Source organism: Manis javanica, chromosome X (assembly GCF_040802235.1).
Source record: "Manis javanica isolate MJ-LG chromosome X, MJ_LKY, whole genome shotgun sequence".
Taxonomy (NCBI): domain Eukaryota; kingdom Metazoa; phylum Chordata; class Mammalia; order Pholidota; family Manidae; genus Manis; species Manis javanica.
This window is the reverse complement of record NC_133174.1, coordinates 100,381,531-100,402,816: the sequence shown is the minus strand read 5'-3', so window position 1 is coordinate 100,402,816 and position 21,286 is coordinate 100,381,531. Positions and strand designations below refer to the sequence as shown.

Sequence of the window (21,286 nt, the reverse complement as noted above, 5' to 3'; positions counted from 1 at the left end):
TAAAGCAAGCCATTTAGTGGAAACCCCGTTTTACAGACATTGGTGATAATCCTTTTCATAAATGAGCTGAAGGCAAAAGTAAACCAGTCTTCCTATTGTGAAATTGTAAGAAGGACCAAACATATATATTAGGTGCAAAATAAGTAATTAACAGCCTAGCCTTGCTAGACAAAAGAATAATAATTAAAAAGCTCTTAAGATTTTAAAAGGGAATTTTCATTTTGGGATGGAGCCATAGACTGAATGTCCATTAACTGAAGGACCCGTTAGTTCTCCAAAATGACCCATTGCTTAGGTTGCTAAAACTCAAGAAAAGGGATGGGCTTTATCTGACATAAACTTGAAATTTCTAAGTTTTTCTCCTATATGACTTTGTTATGTGCATTGTTGTCAGTACTCTATGGGCAAATGACCATTTCATTTGAAAAAATACATTTAAACGTTAGTTGCATTCCCAAGAGTTTTACATCTTGGGAATAAGTCTCCTTTTTTCTCCTAGTAATCCTTTCCAGTTTTAGAGTGAAAAATCTGAAGAAAATTTAAAGAGTGTGTCTGTGTGCATTAGGTATCAGCATCAAAATTGTTTTTTTGGATGGGTTATTTTTTAGGCAGTGGAATCAGAGAAACAAGGTATATACCACAAACTTGGTAAGGAGAATTTTGCCTTTAATTTTTATTTTCTGATTGTGTGGTATTGTGCCTTAATGTCAGTTTTGGGGAGTGGGTCCATTTTTGGAGATATATTTGTATTTGGAGGGTTTTTTTTGCTATGATGGAAACTTGGCTGTATATAGTAGGAATGTATCTTAATATTTTACATACAGTAGGTTTTGTCATAGTAACGTATTGAATAGTTTTAAATTTATAAGAACAGCTAGCAGCTGAAAGCCATCTGCTTTTAATCCTTTCATGACCTAAAGTATAATCAACATCTCAGTTTATAAATTCAGATTTTTAAATATTTTCCTTAAAGTAAACTCTATTCAGTAATAAATAGGTAATGAGTGGTGATAAAATATTTTAGTAGTTATTGTCAATTATTTGTTCTAACTTTTATAGTAGTCATGACTGGCCATTTTAAGAAAATAAAATTTCCCTCCTGTTTCCCATAGCCTCCCTTTCCCGTTCACTTAATGCTGGTAAATGCTGATGCCTTTGTAGGTACCTACTTTCTGCTCTTTCATTAAAACCTGCTTAGAAGAAATCAGAAATTACATTGATGTCAACATACTAGTAATTTACTTATAACAGCTTCTAGTGTTACCCTTCTTGGGGGGTGTTTTTATCTTAACAGAGCTCTATGAACCCTAAGCTTTAAGGATGTTCTAAGTGTGAAATTTTATGGTCATGGGAAGGTTTGAGATGGGTAGCACTTGGTGATTATCAGTGAGCCTTCCCTGGCACTCCTAAAATCATAGTCACCCACCATCCTCATATAAATCTTAGTAAATAAAAACTAATATTCTCCCATTAACTGATGCAAAATTTGATCAGAAAAATATTAGCAAAGTATCTTTAAGAATTAACAACTAATTTTGTTTTAGAACAATAAATGATTTGCTATAATGGCTTCCAGGTGGTTACACAGTTCATGACAAACCAAACCCCAGAGGCGAAATCGTAATCGGTGGACAGAATATCTCCATGGGGTATTTTAAAAATGAAGAAAAAACAGCAGAGGATTATTCTGTGGATGAAAATGGCCAAAGGTGGTTTTGCACTGGTGATATTGGAGAATTTCATCCAGATGGGTGTTTACAGATTATAGGTCAGTGCATTCTCTTTCTGTGCTTTTCTTTACTTGTTGTTACTTCAACATATATAAAAGGTAATATTGGTCAAGGCACTGATAGGGTTATGATTCCATTGGTTTAAACTTTGGGCAAATTATTTAACTTATGTCTGCACATCTCCATTTGTAAAAGAGGGACGATACTACTGAGCTGGTAGGGTTTTTGTTAGGATTAAATGAGTTGATCTATGTGAAATGTTCAGAGTAGGGCAAGGCCTGTACTGTTAAGTGGCAGCAGTGGCAGCATTGAGAGAGGATGGGCGGGAAAAGAGCAGATTTGTAATGAGGAAACAAAATTAGAAGAGGTATTATTTTGGGGGGAGGGGCACGTCCATGTGGTTCTATAAAACCATCTACTGTAACATACCCAAAGCTAGGTCTTCCTCACCATTTACCTCCCTAGCCAAGAGGCAGTATGGAGCCCTTATTTTCCCTAGTGACCATTATAGCATTCTAACTAACCTTGAATCTTGGAAAATTATAATATCAATCCTCAACATGAATCTGTTCTTCTGAAAATATCACTTGGTTTGGCACTGCCTTTATTGAGCCTACTGAAGTAGACTTTTAAGTTCAAAAAGGTCCTTCTGCTATTCACTTTAATCAGGCAGAAGTTAAAATAAAAAAATTGACTGGCTTTTAAGGACCACCCTTTAGGGCTCACATAGCTCCTTTTCAAGCCGTAAAATTTCCTCAGTTATTTCTCTGGTGTTCCATTTAAATCTATCTCTGGACTCATATCTGACCTGAATATAGTTAGAGATTTCCTGGGAGAATTGGTTCTTCATCTAGAAGTTTGATCTGCTAGGGAAATTTGCAGGAAACATGGCTCAGGCTAGAACCAGTTACCCCCAACTCCCACCCCTGCCTTTGTTTTTCCTTGTCCTTAATTGCATGGGAATCAGCGGTTGTTTCTGTTGGCAAGTGGAATGGGTTCCCAGGCTATGGGTACACAAATCAGCATTCATATGAAGGCTATAGCCAATCTGATGATTATCCAAGCTGGGGCATTCTGTGCCAGCAGTGTCATTTTAACAAGATGTCATCAACTATGGAAAATGGAGAATTAACATTTATTGACTATGTCCTGTATGCCAGACATTGTGCTACTTGTCTATATGAATTAGGCATCATTATCCCTGATAAAACTGAGGGCTGGACAGGTCAAGTGACATTCCCAGGATCACATAGCTAATGCTCCAGAGTCCTCATTCCTTCTACTAACTTCATGATAATATTTAAGATTATAATAAGTCACTGAAGCTTTTGGTATAGAATGTAACATTTCAGCCAGTTCATTTTTAATTAGGTGTTTTCTTTTAAACTGAACATGTATGGGCAAGCATTATGTATAACACGATTTTAGACGTATCTTTGTAATTAAAGATTAAGGCAATGAGGTTGAAAGAAAGAATTCTGCATACTTTAAGAAGACAGACTGTGAATAACAACATTCTCCATGGCTTATAGATCGCAAAAAAGATCTGGTGAAGTTGCAAGCAGGAGAATATGTATCTCTTGGGAAAGTGGAAGCTGCTTTGAAGAACTGTCCACTTATTGACAATATCTGTGCTTTTGCCAAAAGGTAATTTTAAAAGGTGCCTTTGTGTTTATCATATACTTAGAGTAAAATGATAATTGGGAAACAATTTCAATTACGTATGATCATGAGGGAAACAATGAACTTTCATCAGAGTTTGGGAGTTTGTTAAAGATTTCTGAAAGTTCTTGAATTCAGTAGCTTGAAGATCTTTTGAGATAACCCAGACATTTCAGTTATTTTTTGGATACTTAACTATATCTTGCTATTAAATACTTAGCTATGTCACAAACTGAGACTTAGGATAAGTAATTTTTTCCAAGAAGAAAACATGGCTAATAACAGTTTTCTAAATCAAAAACATGAGAGATTGAACAATATTCTGTTAATATGCCTTATTTTTAGAGCTCTATTAATCCCTTAAATTTAATTTTAAAAAACATAAGACATAAAATTCACCTTCTTACCATGTGTAAGTGTGCAGTTCACTAGTGTTACATATATTCACATTGTTGTGCAATCTCCAGAACTTTTTATCTTGACAAATTGAGACTCCGTATCAGTAAACAATTCCCCACTTTACCCTTTCCTCCAGCACCTAGCCACCATCATTTACTTTCTGTTCCTGTGAATTTGACTGAATTGTTAAAATGACTTTAGATATGTCATGTAAATAGAATATAATATTTGTCTTTTTGTGTCTTATTTCACCTAGCATAAGGTCCTCAAGGTTCATGGATGTTATAGATTATGTCAGAATTAATTTCCTTCCTTTTTAATGCTGAATAATATTCCATTGTATGTATAGATCACATTTTGTTTAACCATTCATCCATTGATGGACAGCTGTGGTTGTTACTGCCTCTTGATAATGATGAATACTACTGCTATGAACATTGATGTGCAACTCAAGATCCTGCTTTCAACTCTTTTGGATATATACCCAGATGTGGGATTGCTGGATCATATGGTAGTTTCAGTATTTTTTGAGGAGCCTCCATACTGTTTTCTGTAGCAGAATCACCATTTTTACATACTCATCAGCAATGCACAAAGGTTCTAATTTCTCCACATCCTCAGCAATGCTTTTTTTTTAATAGTGATCATTATAATGGGTGTGAGGGCATCTTTCATCCATAATGATTAATGATGTTGAGCATCTTTTCCTGTGCTTGTTGGCCATTTGTATATCACCTCTGGAGAAATGTGTAGTTCAGCCCTTTACCCATTAAAATTTTTTTCTCTTATTTTCAATTATACAATACAGTGTTATCAGCTGTATTCACTATGTTTTACATTAGATCCTCAGATCCTATTCATCTTATAGCAGAAAGCCTGTACTCGGTTTTATTAACCTCTCCCTATTTCCCCCACCCAAAGTCCCTGGACCACTTTTATACTATTTCTATGAGTTTGACTCTTTTTTCTTTAAGATTCCACTTCTAAATGATACCATGCAGTACTTGTCTTTCTGTCTGATTTATTTCACTGAACATAATGCCCTCAAGGCTCTTCCTTGTTGTTGCAAATGGCAGAATTTCCTTCTTTCTCTCATTGCTGAATATTCCACTGTATGTATGTGTGTGTGTGTATACACACACAGCCCACATCTTCTTTATCCATTCATCTGGTGATAGACACTTAGGTTGTTTCTGCATCTTGGCTAATTTATCTAGTTTTTCCTTTTGTTGCCTGTGCATTTGGTATCATAATCCAAGAGAGCATTGTCAAATCCAGTGCCATGAATCTTTTCTTCTGTGGTTTCTTGTAGGCATTTTATAATTTTAGCTCTTACACGTTTAGGTCTTTGATCCATTTTGAGTTAATTTTTGTATGTGGTATAAGGTAAGGATCCATTTTCATTCCTTTGTAAGCAGATATCCAGGTCTCTGAACACAATGTTGAAGAAACTGTCCTTTCCCCATTGAATCATCATGGCACCCTTATTGAACATCATTTGACCATATATACAGGGGTTTATTTCTGGGCTCTTTATTCAATTGGTCTATATGTCTGTCTTTATGCCAGTACCGTGGACTTTATTACTCATTAATGAAACTGGAAATAAGAGAAATATGTATTTGGATTTTCTGTATTGTTCCATTGAATAGTTTATGAATAATTGTTCTTAAATGTTTTAATTTCTATTTTATTTTCTAATTTTTTTAGTGACCAGTCCTATGTGATCAGTTTTGTGGTTCCTAATCAGAAAAGGTTGACACTTTTGGCACAACAGAAAGGGGTGGAAGGAACTTGGGTTGATATCTGCAATAATCCTGCCATGGAAGCTGAAATACTGAAAGAAATTAGAGAAGCTGCAAATACCAGTAAGTAAGAAATTGCTTGTCTCTTGAAATCCCCAAAAGTCATTTAATGATGTATTGTGCATTAAGTTCTTCCTGATGTCTGTTATTTGTTTTAATAATAAAATACAGGGTTTTAAAAACCTGCCTCTTGCCTCTTGAATGAATATATATATATATATATATATATATTTATTATATATATATTATATGTTGGGGGAGCGTTGTGTATTTTCCTCGGTTCTTGTCCCTGCCGCGACAAAGAATTGAAGGGCAAAGACACAGTAGTGAAGCAGAATAAAAGTTTTATTTAAAGTTACTCAAAGAGAAAAAAGTACAGGCCACCTCAGCAAGGAGAGGCACCCTGAAAGGTTGGAGAGAGAAACTTTAAGATTAAAAAGTTTAACACTCAGAAAGTGCGGGCGACCTCAGAGAAAGGTCCCTCTCAGAGGTTCCCCATTTAAGGATTCTTCAGGAATGTGACTACAGGCTGGGTTGCAGACTTGTTAAGTGGTCTCTGAATATTTAAAATTATCTTAATACAAGAAATTTACTGCTCTGATTTCTTGCTGAGATACTGGTGTCTTGGTCTGCGAGCGTATCAATCAAGACTGCCTGCCCAGCCCCCAAGGTGGGCTGAGTTATTGTCTGTTTGCAAAAGAGCAACTTCCTGCCTTTTACTATGCTGTTTATGGCTGGGCCTGCATGATTAACCCAATAAAGACATGGGCTGTGCTGAGGTACTCTCCTTTACCTGGGAAATATTCAGACATTCCAGGCTAAGTTGCTCCTGGCTTTTTGAGCTTTAACTGATTAACTCTGGGTCTTTTTAGTGGGTTTTCCTGGCCTTATTCTCTTTCTATCCTGCTCATATCTATTTTCCTGCCTAACATATATGTAATGAATTTTTATGTTGGAGGGATCCTTAAATGTCATATAGTAGAATAACCTAACTAGTTATTTTTTGCATGTCACAACATCCCTGCATCATCTAGCCTGTGTTGGAATTGTCCATCTGTTCTGATAGTTCATAATGATGTGTCCTAGTGTGGATCTCTTATTGTTTATCATTGTCTGTACTTATTTAGTGTGGACCCATTCAATCTAGAGATCTCTGCCTTTCAGTTCTTGGAACTATCTGTTTATCTTTTTTGTTTGCTTTTTCATAGTTTGTCTCCTCCAAGTTCTGTGTTTATGCTTTTATCTGTTTAAGTCCGGGAAAGGAAATCCTGGGGCAAAATATGCCTAAAAACCAAAATCAGTCAAAGGGAGAAATAAAGTTTAAAACCTGTTTATTTCTCACAAACTGCAGTCCCAGTCCATCTTTCTCTGCTCTAGCAGCAACTACACCGGCCCTCCCCTCCTCCTCACCTCTCAGGTATAGATAAGCCCTCTGTTGCCCAGGTAATCACCCATTGATATGGAGATGAACTTCTCCACCCCTGAGGAAAGATGCAAATGCACTAAAGGCATACTTTCCACCTCTGAATGCCTGTTGATATGCAGATACACCAAAGCCAAGCGAGAGATTCTGGAAATGTTACAATTTTACCCACAATCTGGAACTTTTATATGGTTGTTGGACCTCCTGCTTTTATCCTCTATTTTTATTAATTTTTATTTGGCTTTCTATCTCATCCTTTTCATTTTATATTCTGCCCAGTTTATCATCTCTTCTGTCTATTGAATTTCTAATTTCTAATATCATAATTTTAATTTTCAAGAGCTCTTTTCCTGCTTTCTCAGTGTTCTTTTAGTAGCATCCTGTTGTTTTTCATGGATGCAGTCAATGTGCTGCTTCTTATTTCTGAGGATGTTAAAAGGATTTCTTTCATAAAGTTTTTTTGTTACTGTTTCCTCCAAGTTCCACTTTCTGCTTGCTTTGGTGATAGCCTCTCCTGTATCTGCTGATCCTTGTCTGTCCATTGTCTTTAAGAATGAGGTACTAAAAAACTCTTCACTAAAGTTATTCAAATGTTAATGTCTTGGGTCATTCCATTTCTCCAAAGACTTCTCCAGTCTCTTGCCTGGGGGATATATTAGCCTGACTGCCAGTATTATTCTGATAGCCAAAAAAAGGAAATAGGAAAGGGGTTTGGGCTGCCTGGGTGTGTCACACCCTCACTGAATCCTCTTTGAGCTGTACTCCCTCCATCTATTGTACCTAGTGTCCTTGAGTCCACAGTCTCTGTAGGGCAGTTTTTCCAAACCGTATATCTGTCTCCAGGCCAGTTGAGGAAGAGCAGGATGAGGGAGAACTGAGAAGTACCCTTTGAACAGGCTGGGGGCCAGCTTTCCTGTTTTCAGCGTACCCGTCTGTCTTCAGAGGCGTGGGCTCAGGAGGTCAGTTTGCTTGTTGTTGGTGTCCTCTGCTGGCCATTAGCTTTTAGCTCTCTTGGCTCCCAATCAGTTACTGCTAATCTGTTTATTTTTGGTCTTCCAACGTTTTGTTGTACTGTCTCATCTAGTGTCCTGTTTCTGTTATTTCAGTTTTTTCCTTGTGGTGAAACACCTTTTTAATTTTAAAAATATTTTAGTCTGTTTAAATTATTTTTCTAGGGGGAGCAGAGATAAATTTATACTCATGTTTAATTGGAAACTGTTAGCCTAGTTTTAATCTGTTGCTTTCCCTTCTAAAAAATGAAAATACCATTTTTCTGATTATAGATTAACTATATTTACTATAAAATATTGGACAATACAGGAGATTATAGAGGAGGAAGTAAAAATCACTTGATAGTAGTTACCTTTGTGTGGTGACATTACATTCTGGTGTGTATACTTAACCGATCAACATCATTGAGATTTTTCTAAGTCAGTAGATAAAGAATTTGCATTACCATTTTTAATAGCTAAATAGTATTTCAGTATAGGAGAATGCACTTAAGTCCCTGTTAGACTTTTAGGGTGAGTTCCACCTCCGCCACACTGTAAACAAATATAACACAGTATCTTATATACTCAGATTCTTATGTAATTACTTTCTTAGTATGAATCCCTAGAAATAGAATTTCTGAGTCAAATAAAATGTTTATTTTAAAAGGCTTTCCCCAGTTGTGTCGCCAAATAACTCCTTCTTCCCCCAGAAAAACTGGATGAGTTTATACTCTTGTCAGAGATACACAAGCCACACATATTTCCCTACCAGGGTACTCCTATTTATTTTTTAAATTAATTACTTAGGTTACATTTTGTTTTAAAAATGTAATTTGTAATATTAGTTAGCAAGTTGAATTTGGAAAAATATTTTTTCCCAAGAACATGCTTATAGTTAACTCTGAACCTGTGAAGTTTTAAGTTGCCAATTGATATAATCAGATTGAAAAGTAAGTTACTTGTAACCATAAAGACAGTGGCTTAATGTTTTTTTCTAAAAGATGGCGTTAGTTTTGTTGTAGTGATGTATTGCAGTTTTTATGTTAATGTCTCCAGGCTTCCAGAATTTTCTTTGATACAAATCCAGATTTTTTTTCTTTAAATGTCATATTGATGCTGGGGTTCTTGTTTGCGGAGCCAAAGAATGAGCTTCACAAACACTCAAGGTAGGAGAGCAAGGTACAGGCTTTTATTTAGAAATAAAGTGAGAGAACAGAGCTCCTGGCTTATGCCAGGAGGGGACAAGAGAGCCCGGGGTGGTACATTGTCTAGGGGATTTATAGGCAGTTGAGGATTTTTGGAAATTGAGGGTTTCGGGTGTGGACTTGTACCACCTGCCCTGCCCTCAAGGTGGACTTGGTTGTTGTCTGTTTGCTAGGGCTGTTTACAGTGAAGTCATGGGTTATGCTGAGATACCCTTGCGGAACACTCAAACATTCCAGGCCAAGTTGCTCCTGGCCTTTTGACCTTTAACTGATCTCACTGAAGGTGTCTATATTCTTAGTCTAGTATCTTTACCCTAGAAAATTAGTGTGACCTTGAGATTGCATAATGCTGAACACAGAGTTTTGATAGCAACTTTACATTGTTACATTGCTTTGACTGGAAATATCTAGCTTTGCTTTTTCCAGAGGCCCTCACCCTACTCTAAGCCCATGGTCCCTGTCTCGATATTTCAAAAAGTATTTCAGCTAGTAGGCTCTTTTTTTAGTCACTCTCTGAATATACTAATGGAGTAGAATCTGACTTGAATAATTTGTCTTTGCATATTTCGTTGTGTAAAAGCAGTGTTGGGAAGAGATGAGCTGGATCACAATCAGATGGAAAATGGAATAAGGTTATAGGACTTGCTTGGCCCCAGAACTTTGCTGTGCTTGAATTGAGGCATGAAATTGAGCAATTCTTAAATGTGTAAATCATAAGCTTTTCTGTATCTCAAAAGATTTATCTTGCTAACTTACCTTTTGCTTCAAATTATAATTTCAGACTTATGCAAAAAAGCATAAAATAGTCTTGATTATGTTGAGCTAAATCTCTGAAATCATACATCTTTCATAGCAGACCTCTTCATGTTTTAAATGTAAGTACTAGGTATAGGTAGTTATAAGAATACAAAGTATGGTTAATCTTTGAACAATGCAGATGTTAGGGGTGCTGACTCCTACAGTTGAAAATCTGCATATAACTTTTCATTCCCCCACAAAACTTACTGTTAGTAAGTAACCACTTACTAATAGCCTACTGTTGACCCTACCTTTAACAGTCAGTTAACACATATTTTGTATGTTATATGGATTACATACAATATTTTTACAATAAAGTAAGCTAGGAAAAAGAAAATGTTTTCTCAAATTGTTGCAGATCTCCAAAAAATTTTCCAATATGTTTATTGAAAAAACCTACATATAAGTGGACCCATTGTAGTTCAAACCCATGTTGTTCAAGGGTCAACTGTAGTTGTGGGGTGATTTGATAACTATCAGTGGCTAGAAAAATTGACATTTGCTGCCACCTGCAGGTCACATTTCATAATGTTCTAGGTAATTTAGATAAAAATGCCACCAGTAAAATCATATCTGTGTTTTCTTCCATTAATCTTTCATACTTGTCAGCAGTTTATCCTCTATAGCAAACTACATGATTGACCATTGCTGTCTATAGCTTGTGGTACTAGATAATGTTTAGGAGTCTAAAAATGAAACCTCAAATATAGCCTTTTTTTTTTGCATTGAGCATGAATTTAGTTAGTAAAGATTAAATATAAATGTAGGAACTTCTGTAAATACACTTCATTTGCTTGTGTGCAATTGAAAGAAGGTATCTGCCTTGTCCCAAGTTTGTTAGCATTTCTGGAATAGGACCTGTTAAGTAGGGAAAGTAGTATGAAATAAAAATTATGGATCCAAATCTGTAGTTGAGAATATAACTGTTTGCTTGAGATTCAAATGTAGCCTTGGGATTGGATGGGCTTATTTCAGTCATTTCTGCATAACTGAGCTATAGTGTATCAGCTATGTAGACAAGGCCAAGTTGAGCAAGTTTTATATTCCTTTACTAACTGTTCAGGCATTGCTTTTAGGAAATTGGTTCTAAGAAATTTGAGAGATTGTTTTCCACATTCAGCTTTACATTTTTCTCTCATTTTAATGAGTAGTTCACTAATTTGACCAAGCTTTCATAAAGCTCAGACTAGTATTAGAATGAAAACTTCCATGAATTTGAATTCTTTGTGCTTGTCATTGATCCAAGTTGTTTTATAAAGTCAACTACGCTATTTAGCAGTTTTTAAACATACAGTTGTTTGCTTCTTTGAAATTCCTATTTGAAGTGATTGTTTATAAAATAAAGCTCATCTTTAGATTAACATTACTATTAATGGGCCTTGAGAATTTCAGAGATGACCAAGTACTAATTATTAAGTAACTTGATGGGATATAATTTACTGAATTTAAAATTAATCAAATGCTGTATTGTTTTTGTCTTTATTTTCTTGCATTTCTTGCGACGTGTTGTCTAACTCAGATACAATGTGTGTTGTATCAGTTCTGATGCCACTTAAAAGCATGAAATTCATGACCCCCCTTTTGATTCTTATTTGAATGTATAGTAAAGTTTATTAAGGACAGTTGTCTAGAGGCTTAATTTGCTATATAATGAATTAATAAATGTGAATGTATTTATTGAGGCCTCAGTATAGACATATGACTGGCAGTGGGAAAAAAAACAAAGACCCTGCTTTCATGGAACTTACATTTTAGTAGATGAAACAGATAATATAACATGTTGGGTGGTGGTAAGTATTTTGAAGAAAACGTGTAGTGTACGAGGATATAGAGAGACAAAGGAAGTTCTGTTTGGTTTCGAGTGGCCAGGAAAGTCCTCTCTGAGGAGGACTTTGAGCATTTGAGCAGACACTGTATGAAGGAAGGATGTGAGCTATGCAGCTGCAACAACGGAAGACCTTCCCAGCCAGAGGCAACAACAAAAGAAGGACTCTGGAGAGGAGGGTGTTTACGTGTATACTAGAATAAAAACTGCCTAGACTAAAACTGTCCAACTGAAACAGTTTATATATATTTAAGAAATATGAATTGAAATTGTAAGGTAGTAGTATCATTAAGTTTGCCTTATAACCTGCATCACCTAGGTGAATCCTGCAAAATTCACATCTTATTGTTTCTCCCCCTCCTTCCCACTGTCCCCCCCTTTCCCAAACCTCCCCACTCTGCCTCTACTTTTCCCCTCTCTCCTCTCTGCTGCCTCCCTACTTCTCATTGCAGTGAAATTGGAGCGATTTGAAATTCCAATCAAGGTCCGCTTAAGTCCGGAACCATGGACCCCTGAAACTGGTCTGGTCACTGATGCTTTCAAACTGAAGAGGAAGGAACTGAAGAACCATTATCTCAAAGACATTGAGCGGATGTATGGGGGCAAATAAAATGCTGCTCTCTTACTTAGACTTGTACAGGAGGTGGCGTGAAGGTTTTTCAGTTTGAGAGTTTTAAGCCTCATTGAGCTGTCAGAATGTAAGGTTTATCATTTTAAATACATAAAAAAGACCCAAAGTGATTAAAATAGCTCTTGAGTCTACTTTAACATAGTTTGCATAGTTGTAGTGAAGCTGAATGAAGTTGGAAAGTTATTGCCCTTTAGCTGTGTTAATTTTAGAGCAAAAATTCTGTTTTTAAAAGTTAGCCTAAGGCATACTTGTTCTCCTTTCACTGTGTCCCACAGAAGTTGGGGCTTTGTGCTGTTGTTGTCATTTGTTTCCATATATTGCTTGATCTCTATTTTAATTTGGTTGTTGATCCATTGATTATTTAGGAGCAAGTTGTTAAGCCTCCATGTGTTTGTGAGCCTTTTTGCTTTCTTTGTACAATTTATTTCTAGTTTTATACCTTTGTGGTCTGAGAAGTTGGTTGGTAGGATTTCAATCTTTCTGAATTTACTGAGGCTCTTTTTGTGGCCTAGTATGTGGTCTATTCTGGAGAGTGTTCCATGTGCACTTGAGAAGAATGTGTATCCTGCTGCTTTTGGGTGTAGAGTTCTATAGATGTCTATTAGGTCCATCTGTTCTAGTGTGTTGTTCAGTGCCTCTGTGTCCTTACTTATTTTTTGTCTGGTGGATCTGTCCTTTGGAGTTAGTGGTGTGTTGAAATCTCCTAACATGAATGCATTGCATTCTGTCTATTTCCTCCTTTAATTCTGTTAGTATTTGTTTCAAATATGTTGGTGCTCCTGTATTGGGTGCATATATATTTATAATGATTATATCCTCTTGTTGGACTGACCCCTTTATGTAGTGTCCTTCTTTATCTCCTGTTACTTTCTTTGTTTTGAAGTCTATTTTGTCTGATAAAAGTACTGTAACATCTGCTTTTTTCTCCCTATTGTTTGCATGAAGTATCTTCTATCCCTTGACTGTTAGTCTGTGCATGTCTTTGGGTTTGAGGTAAGTCTCGTAAGCAGCATATAGATGGGTCTTGCTTTTTTATCCATTCTTTTACTCTGTCTTTTGATTGGTGCATTCAGTCCATTTACATTTAGGGTGACTATTGAAAGATATGTACTTATTGCCATTGCAGGCTTTAGATTCATGGTTACCAAAGGTTCAAGGTTAGCTTCTTTACTATCTTACTGTCTAACTTAGCTTGCTTATTGAGCTATTATAAACACAGTCTGATGATTCTTTATTTCTCTCCCTTCTTAATCCTCCTCCTCCATTCTTTATATGTTAGGTGTTTTACTCTGTACTCTTTTCCATTTCCTTTGACTGCTTTTGTGGGTAGTTGATTTTATTTTTTGCCTTTAGTTAGTATTTGGTTGGTCTGCCTTCTTTGCTGTGATTTTATTTTCTCTGGTGACATCTATTTAGCCTTAGGAGTGCTTCCATCTAGAACAGTCCCTCTAGAATACCCTGTAGAGGTGGTTTGTGGGAGACGAATTCCCTCAAGTTTTGCTTGTCTGGGAATTGTTTAATCCCTCCTTCATATTTCAGTGATAATCGTGCTGGATACAGTGTTCTTGGTTCAAGGTCCTTCTGTTTCATTGCATTAAATATATCATGCCATTCTCTTCTGGCCTGTAAGGTTTCTGTTGAGAAGTCTGATGATAGCCTGATGGGTTTTCCTTTGTAGGTGACCTTTTTTCTCTTTCTGGCTGCCTTTAATACTCTGTCCTTGTCCTTGATCTTTGCCATTTTAATTATTATGTGTCTTGGTGTTATCCTCCTTGGGTCCCTTGTGTTGGGAGTTTTGTGTGCTTCCATGGTCTGAGCAACTATTTCCTCCCCCAGTTTGGGGAAGTTTTCAGCAATTATTTCTTCAGATACACTTTCTATCCCTTTTTCTCTTCTTCTGGTACCCCTGTAATGAAGATATTGTTCCTTTTGGATTGGTCACACAGTTCTCTTAATATTGTTTCATTTCTGGAGATCCTTTTTATCTCTCTCTGCGTCGGCTTCTCTGTGTTCCTGTTTTCTGATTTCTGTTCAATTAATGGTCTCTTGCATCTCGTCCATTCTGCTTTTAAGTCCTTCCAGAGATTGCTTTATTTCTGTATTCTCCCTCCCAACTTTATCTGTTAGCTCTTGCATTTTTCTCTGCAGCTTCATCAGCATGGTTACGACCTTTATTTTGAATTCTTTTTCAGGAAGATTGGTTCAATCTTTCTTGCCAGGTTCCCTCTCAGGGGATGTCTGGGTTATTCTGGTCTGTATCAAATTCTTCTGCCTTTTCATGGCGATAGAGGTAGTCATGGGTGGGTATTTGGCGCATGTGTCAGCTGGGAGAACAAAGTCCCTTCCTGCTTGCTTGTCGCCTTTCTCTCCTGTGAGCACGGTGACCCCTAGCGGCTTGTGCTGGGCAGCTGCACCCTAGCGGGTTCTCTGAGTCTGACCTTGGCGGCTGTGGAGTAGGCTCCGCGTGGCTGCTGTGGGCGTGGCCAGTCTCAGGCTGTTGCTCCGCTATGGCGGGGCCAGGCCAGAGGGGGAACGGACGGGAAGCCGTTTATCATCATGAGGGGCCTCAGAGCCATGCTGCCACCCAGGGGATTAGGGCGCCTGGAGTTCCCTGGGATTCCCAGCTGCTGGGCCGAGTCCGCCAAGACGCTTCCATCCAGCTGTGAGGCTCCTGTCCCTTTAAGACTTTCAAAAGGCACTAGCTTTTCTTTTGTCCCAGGAGCGCTGGCTGCGGGAACCCGTTCACAGATTTTATTGTTCCCTTTACCTAGTATCCAGCACACCACGCACTGTGTGTCTGCACTCCCAGTGCGGATGACTAGGGCTGGGTATTTAGCAGTCCTGGGCTCCCACTCTCTCCCCACTCCGACTCCTCTCCTTCCCCCTGGGAGCTGGGGTAGGGGTGGCACTCGGGTCCCGCTGGGCCGTGGCTTGTATCTTACCCCCTCCATGAGGCGCTGGGTTCTCGCAGGTGTAGATGTAGCCTGGCTGTTGTACTGTATCTTCTGGTCTCTCTTTTAGGGATAGTTGTATTTGTTGTATTTTCAAAAAGATATATGATTTTGGGAGGAGATTTCCGCTGCCCTACTCACACCGCCATATTGGCTCCTCCCTCATACTTGTTCTCCTAAACACAAATATTTAATGTTGAACATAATAAATTGGAGTTGGAGTAGAATGTAGTTTAAGGAAATTTGCAGCTTCCATTTGTCTGTTGTCTTCCTAGTTCAGAAGAAACTTCGATGTTAAGCATGAAAGGAGTATGTATTAACACTATTCAAAGCAGAATGCTGCAGGGCTTCACAGTTTTCTTCCAACAATTTATCTTGAAGGGACAATTCAATCATAATATAATAGAATCCAATAATACCTTGGAAGCTGTTTTAGGATTCATAATCGTTGCATAGGTTAGACATAGAAATGTTGTAATATTGTGAATAATTACGGTGCCTGAAATAAGATAAAAACCACAAACACCAAAAAAAATCCAATTTCCCTTTAAATACATTATTAAACTTTTTTTTTTGAAACTTGCAGGTCTAAAATCAGTAACTATGATTATTGGAATGACTTAAAAGTAAAGTACATTTTAAAAAATGCTGAAAATTGCCATTCTAGGTTTGTTCAAAATAAAAAACTGAGACCAAGAGTAAAATGATAGAAAGTTTATAAAATTTTAACAGGAAGCATTTTCTTTTAGTAAAGTGACAAACTCTTAAGTATTTAGAATTACAACCCTTCCACAGCACTGAATCTGGGAAAGGATGTAGACTCTGAATTTGAATTTATCTTTAATAACAGGGATTGATTTTAAGACATACTTCTATTGAATTAACACTTGTAATTTAAGGTCCATTTGCTGTTGCTGATTTGATTCTTGATCAGTAGTTTGTATTTCAGAAAGCCTTTCATTTTGCTTTAATTTTAGCTAAGTGGGTTATAATGAATGACTTTCCCAATATCTTGTTTGAATCCTTGCATGATTCATGGACTTGGATGAGTTTTGGGAAGTTAAAGGGAAGAACACACCATTACCACTTTTTTCCTGTTTGTGAGATTTTAGAAACTGGAAATGCTAGATTTGGAAAAAGAGAAGTTACTGGATAAGGGACTGATTTGTGCAGTAACTTGGCGCATGGGCTTCTTTTTGAATCTTTAATTAAAATCTGGGATTATATATCCCTGAGAGATACTCACTCTTGAACCACAATTACTGTAAAGCAAAAATTCTTAATACTGTCATTCTTTGCACTTTTTTCTTAGTCATTTTAAATATATACATATATATATATATGTGTGTGTGTGTGTTGCATACATTGCTTTGTACAGATGTGGGCCACTACTGCAAAAAAATACATTCTTTTTGCTCTAAAATATTTATAAAGAATATTTAAATGTTATGTATATGGTGGTAAAAAGGAAAAATATACCTGGTGTTACTATAAGCAAGAATGAAGGTTTTTGTAAAGATTTCTGTTCAGTGTTTTACAGTGTAAAATTCAAGGCAGGTTGTCCCTAAAGTTCTGTGTATTGTGAGTATTCTCATTCCTCCCAACTTGCCTTTGAAAAGTGAAAAAGCATTGTTACCAAGTAGACTACTGTTTAGCTTCTACTGTTCTGGCCCACTGGTGATCGTTTAAGGATGATTTCCTTAGACTTTTTCAATATGTGATCTTTTTCCCCATTTGGATGGTGATTTTTATGTGTGAGTGCATGCATACTCAGATATTTGCACCCCCACCACTCCCATCTCCCAGAAGCTAGAACACTGCCAACTAATCTGTTGTACAGGTCGTTTAGAAACACGTGATTAACACTTATGGTTGGGTGCTGCTAATTATCTGCAAAAATCCAAATATTGTTACGGGACCAGGGAGATGCCACTACCCCTTGATTTTTCATCTAAAAATACATATGTTTATGTAAACAGATCTTTCCATATTCATAGTGACTTTACAAGTATTTAAGCTTAAAGATTTTAATCCTACATTTTTATACCTGTTAAAATTGTTCACTGTTATTAAGTCAGCCATCAAATAAAGTTGTACTTACAAATGTACAGAATTGTACTGAATTTTTTAAGTTGAACACTTGTGACTTTTGCTTTAATTACATGAAAGTATCTTGCCTCCTGGACATTTGTATTGATTGCTTTTTCTTTTCCTAGAGTGGAGATACAATTGTATAGATTTACAGAACTGAGATACAGCTGAATGATGAAAAAAGTCAGAAGTTAAGGAGAGTAATATTTCTTTGGTCATAAAGACTGACTAATGATTCTTGCCTTTATTTTCCTGGTAGCATGACAAATGCTTCTGAGGTAAAAAGATGAGAACAGGTCAAAGATTGTGTGATATTTGGTATTTGGAGAGAGAGATTTAAATTTTCAAATGTAGTGACAGAGTAAAATATTCATATTTATACTTCTGTTAAAATGCACGATCGCAAGATTGTTTCTTATGTTTTTGTGTTTATTCTTGATGAAAAGCTTTGTTCTCGTTTTTAAGTTTGCACTCAAATCTTAAGAAATAAATCCACCCATGTTATCAAGCCAATTTGTGCTTAATTGTGTGCCAATACAAAATCTCCAAGTTTGAAGAATAGCCAGACTTTTAAAAAGCACATATTTAAAAAGTACTCATCTCCAGGTTTGTGGAATTATGTTAAGCAGTTAACCTGGCTTGTGTGAGTCCCATCCATTAGTTCAGAGTATTTGAACCCCAAGCTGTTACTCTGATATAGTTAATAGAGTAGAACTCCTTTGTAGCACTGATACTGTAGGAGAAAACATAGTCATGTTGTAATTAGTAGGTGCTGATAACTTTAATGCTGATTAAAATTCAGGGAGAAGTTAATTTATCTGAGTTCTATGAGGGTGTATGTAAAATAGTGTTTTGTTCTGGAAACAGACTGCCTCATTCTATTTCCTGACTTTGCTGCTTACCAGGTGTGATTTCTCTATCTTGAAAACTGGGGTTGACAGGTATCTACTTCATAGGGTGGTTGTAAGGGTTAGAAAGTGTTAATCCATATAAATGTTTTGAACATGGAAAGCTTACATTAGCTATTGTCATCATCCTTGCTTGTATCCAGACAATAGTCACCAGTCATGTTGTTAAACAAATGGGCTTATACACTTAAAGGATTGCCTGCCCCTGAAGACTTTGTGGAAAGAGTTCTGAATTTAGAGGTGAGGAGACCTGGGCTCATTCTGTCTCTAGCTTTGTAACCATGAACAAATCTTGTAATAACCTCTTTGCCTTAGTTTCTTCTTTCCATATTGAAAAAAAGACTGGGCTTCAAAAAAGATACCCTTTTCAAGAAGGGAATGATGAATGACAGAAGAAACTGGGGGTGACTCAGGGTCATCAAACCTAGCTTTCGGTATTGTGATTATGCTGTCCCAAGGCGTTTTGTTATTCAGGTGGAATATAGTTGATAATACAGTATTAGTTTCAGGTGTACACATAGTGATTTGACAATTATATACATTACTAAATGCTGACCATGATAAATGTATTTAATATGTCACCATACAAAGATAACTCCAATATAATTGACTGTATTTACTTTGCATTCATCCCTGTGATTATTTTATAATTGGGAGTTTATTTCCCCTTACCCCCTTCACCTATTTCACCCATCCCTCTACCCCTTTTGGTCTTATTTTTTTAATGACACCCTAGATTCCAAGTTTCTTATAGGGATACAAGGCTGTGGCTGATTCCATCCCAAGAAGTGAGGACCCCACCTAGGTACAAGGAGTCTGTCTCATGTTCTGTTTTTTAAAAACCAGGGTCATGCACACACACGTTTGAAGCGCTGCTTTCAAACTTCATTACTGCGATCCACAACACTGCATATATGCTTATAAACTGTCATAAAATATTGTTTTACACATGTGAGAAAATACTAATGAGATACTGACGTTCTATTCAATTTCATGTATTAAGATGCTGGTTGTCATTTGCAACAACATGGATGGAGCTGGTGGACATTATATACTCAGTGAAATAAGCCAGGCGGAGAAAGACAAATGCCAAGTGATTTCCCTCATTTGTGGAGTAAAACAATGAAGCAAAACTGAAGGAACAAAATGGCAGCAGACTCAGAGACACCAAGAAGGAACTAGTAGTTACCAAAGGGGAGGGGTGTGGGAGGGTGGGTGGGGAGGGAGGGAGAAGGGGACTGAGGGATATTATGTTTAGTACACATGGTGTGGGGGATCTCGGGGAGAACTGTAGCACAGAGAAGGGACATAGTGGATCTGTGGCATCTAGCTGCACTGATGGGACAGTGACTGCATTGGGGTATGGGTGGGGACTTGATAATATGGGTAAATGTAGTAACCACATTGTTTTTTCATGTGAAAACTTAATAAGAGTATATCAATCATACCTTAATAAATTTAAAAATATATATAAGCTCCTTATCAAAATGTTAATCTTTTACACATTGAAAAAAAGATGGTGGTCGTGACCCTCTAATTCATTTCATGAATCTGCAAAATGGTGCTGTCCAATAGAACTTGCTCTGAAGCCTAGTAATGTTCTGAATCTGTGCTATTACCAGAGCCACTGCCCACATGTGGCTGTTGAACATTTGAAATGTGCTGTGACTGATGGTCTGAAGTTTGAATCTCATTTCCATGTTGGATAGCACAGCCCTAGAGAGATTGGAGAACACACATTTCAAGTCAGCTATCGTACAGTGTGTATGAAAGAAAGCTATCCCCTGCGTTCATCTTCCCTACCTCCTCTACCTCAGAGGCAACCACTTTGATGTCTTAGTGGGTTGTTTTGGTATTGATTGTCTTATGTCTAATGTGCTTGTATTGCTACTTCTCAGCCTAGTCATTATTTATTGACCTCACTATAAGAGGCACACTTCTCATCCTCCCAAATTAGATGTATAGCTAGATCAGTAATTAAATTCACCTACAGTAACTATGCTATTCAGAGCTGAAATGTGTGGTATGAAAATCGAATAATTTTCCTTTCCTGAACTTTTAACCCCATGGCACAAATAATAGTCTGTCTTGGCATTTGCTTGGTTTTCTGTGCACTGGTCACTAAGAATTTAACCTCAGACTCTCCAGTTGTCTATATCTCTTAAGATTTGCAGATGATAAAAATTCGAACAACTTGGTTTTCTGAAAGAAATCTCTCCTAGAACCTGCTGACCTAACTTCAGTCTAGATCATTAACCCTTCTTTATCTGGTATAGGACCATTATTTTCAGATCTACCTGCACTATCATCCTGAGAGTTCCCTTCCCTTTTATTTTGTGTTGGGTCTCTTGTTTCCTTTATCTCATCTTTTTCTTACCTACATTATTCCCTCTTTTTGATGGAACACATCCTACACTGGCTTACCAAGAAGGGATGTATGGGAGGTGCATTTGAGACTTTAATTGATAATTTGGTTGGGTGTGGAATTCTATTTGGAGAATTTCTTCTGTGTTGAAAGTATTATTCCATTGACATTAAGCTTCCAGTGTTAATTTTGGAGTTCAAATCCATTCTCATTTCTCCCATCCCTTCCATAGGACTTGTTTTTCCTCTCAGAAGCTCATAAAATCTTCTCTGTATAATCAATTTCATGATCAAGTGCTTTGATGTGGATTTTCATTTATTGTGCATAGCCATTTCAGTCCAGAAACTCATGTATGTGTCTTCTGGGACGTTTTTTTGAATGATCTGATTTCTTTTCCTCCATTTTCTTCTGTCTAAAACTTCTGTTATTCAAATGATCAATCACCTGTGCTAATCCTTTAATATTCTTATGTTTTGTTTCTATTTTTTATCTTTCTACAAT

The 21,286-nt window shown here is 36.9% G+C and overlaps 1 protein-coding gene across 9 annotated transcripts in view; it reads left to right on the top strand.

Moving 5' to 3' along the window:
* Positions 1-18,020, top strand: part of ACSL4 (acyl-CoA synthetase long chain family member 4) — an 86,284-nt gene extending 68,264 nt beyond the window's left edge. For all 9 annotated transcript variants that reach the window (XM_073227993.1, XM_017641736.3, XM_017641735.3 and 6 more), the window contains 4 exons: positions 1,577-1,768; positions 3,263-3,377; positions 5,502-5,659; positions 12,292-18,020. In XM_073227993.1, coding sequence (XP_073084094.1) covers positions 1,577-1,768; positions 3,263-3,377; positions 5,502-5,659; positions 12,292-12,449 — 623 coding nt within the window. In that variant the 3' untranslated portion in view covers positions 12,450-18,020. The remainder of the gene's footprint in view (positions 1-1,576; positions 1,769-3,262; positions 3,378-5,501; positions 5,660-12,291) is intronic.
* Positions 18,021-21,286: the final 3,266 nt, after the last annotated feature.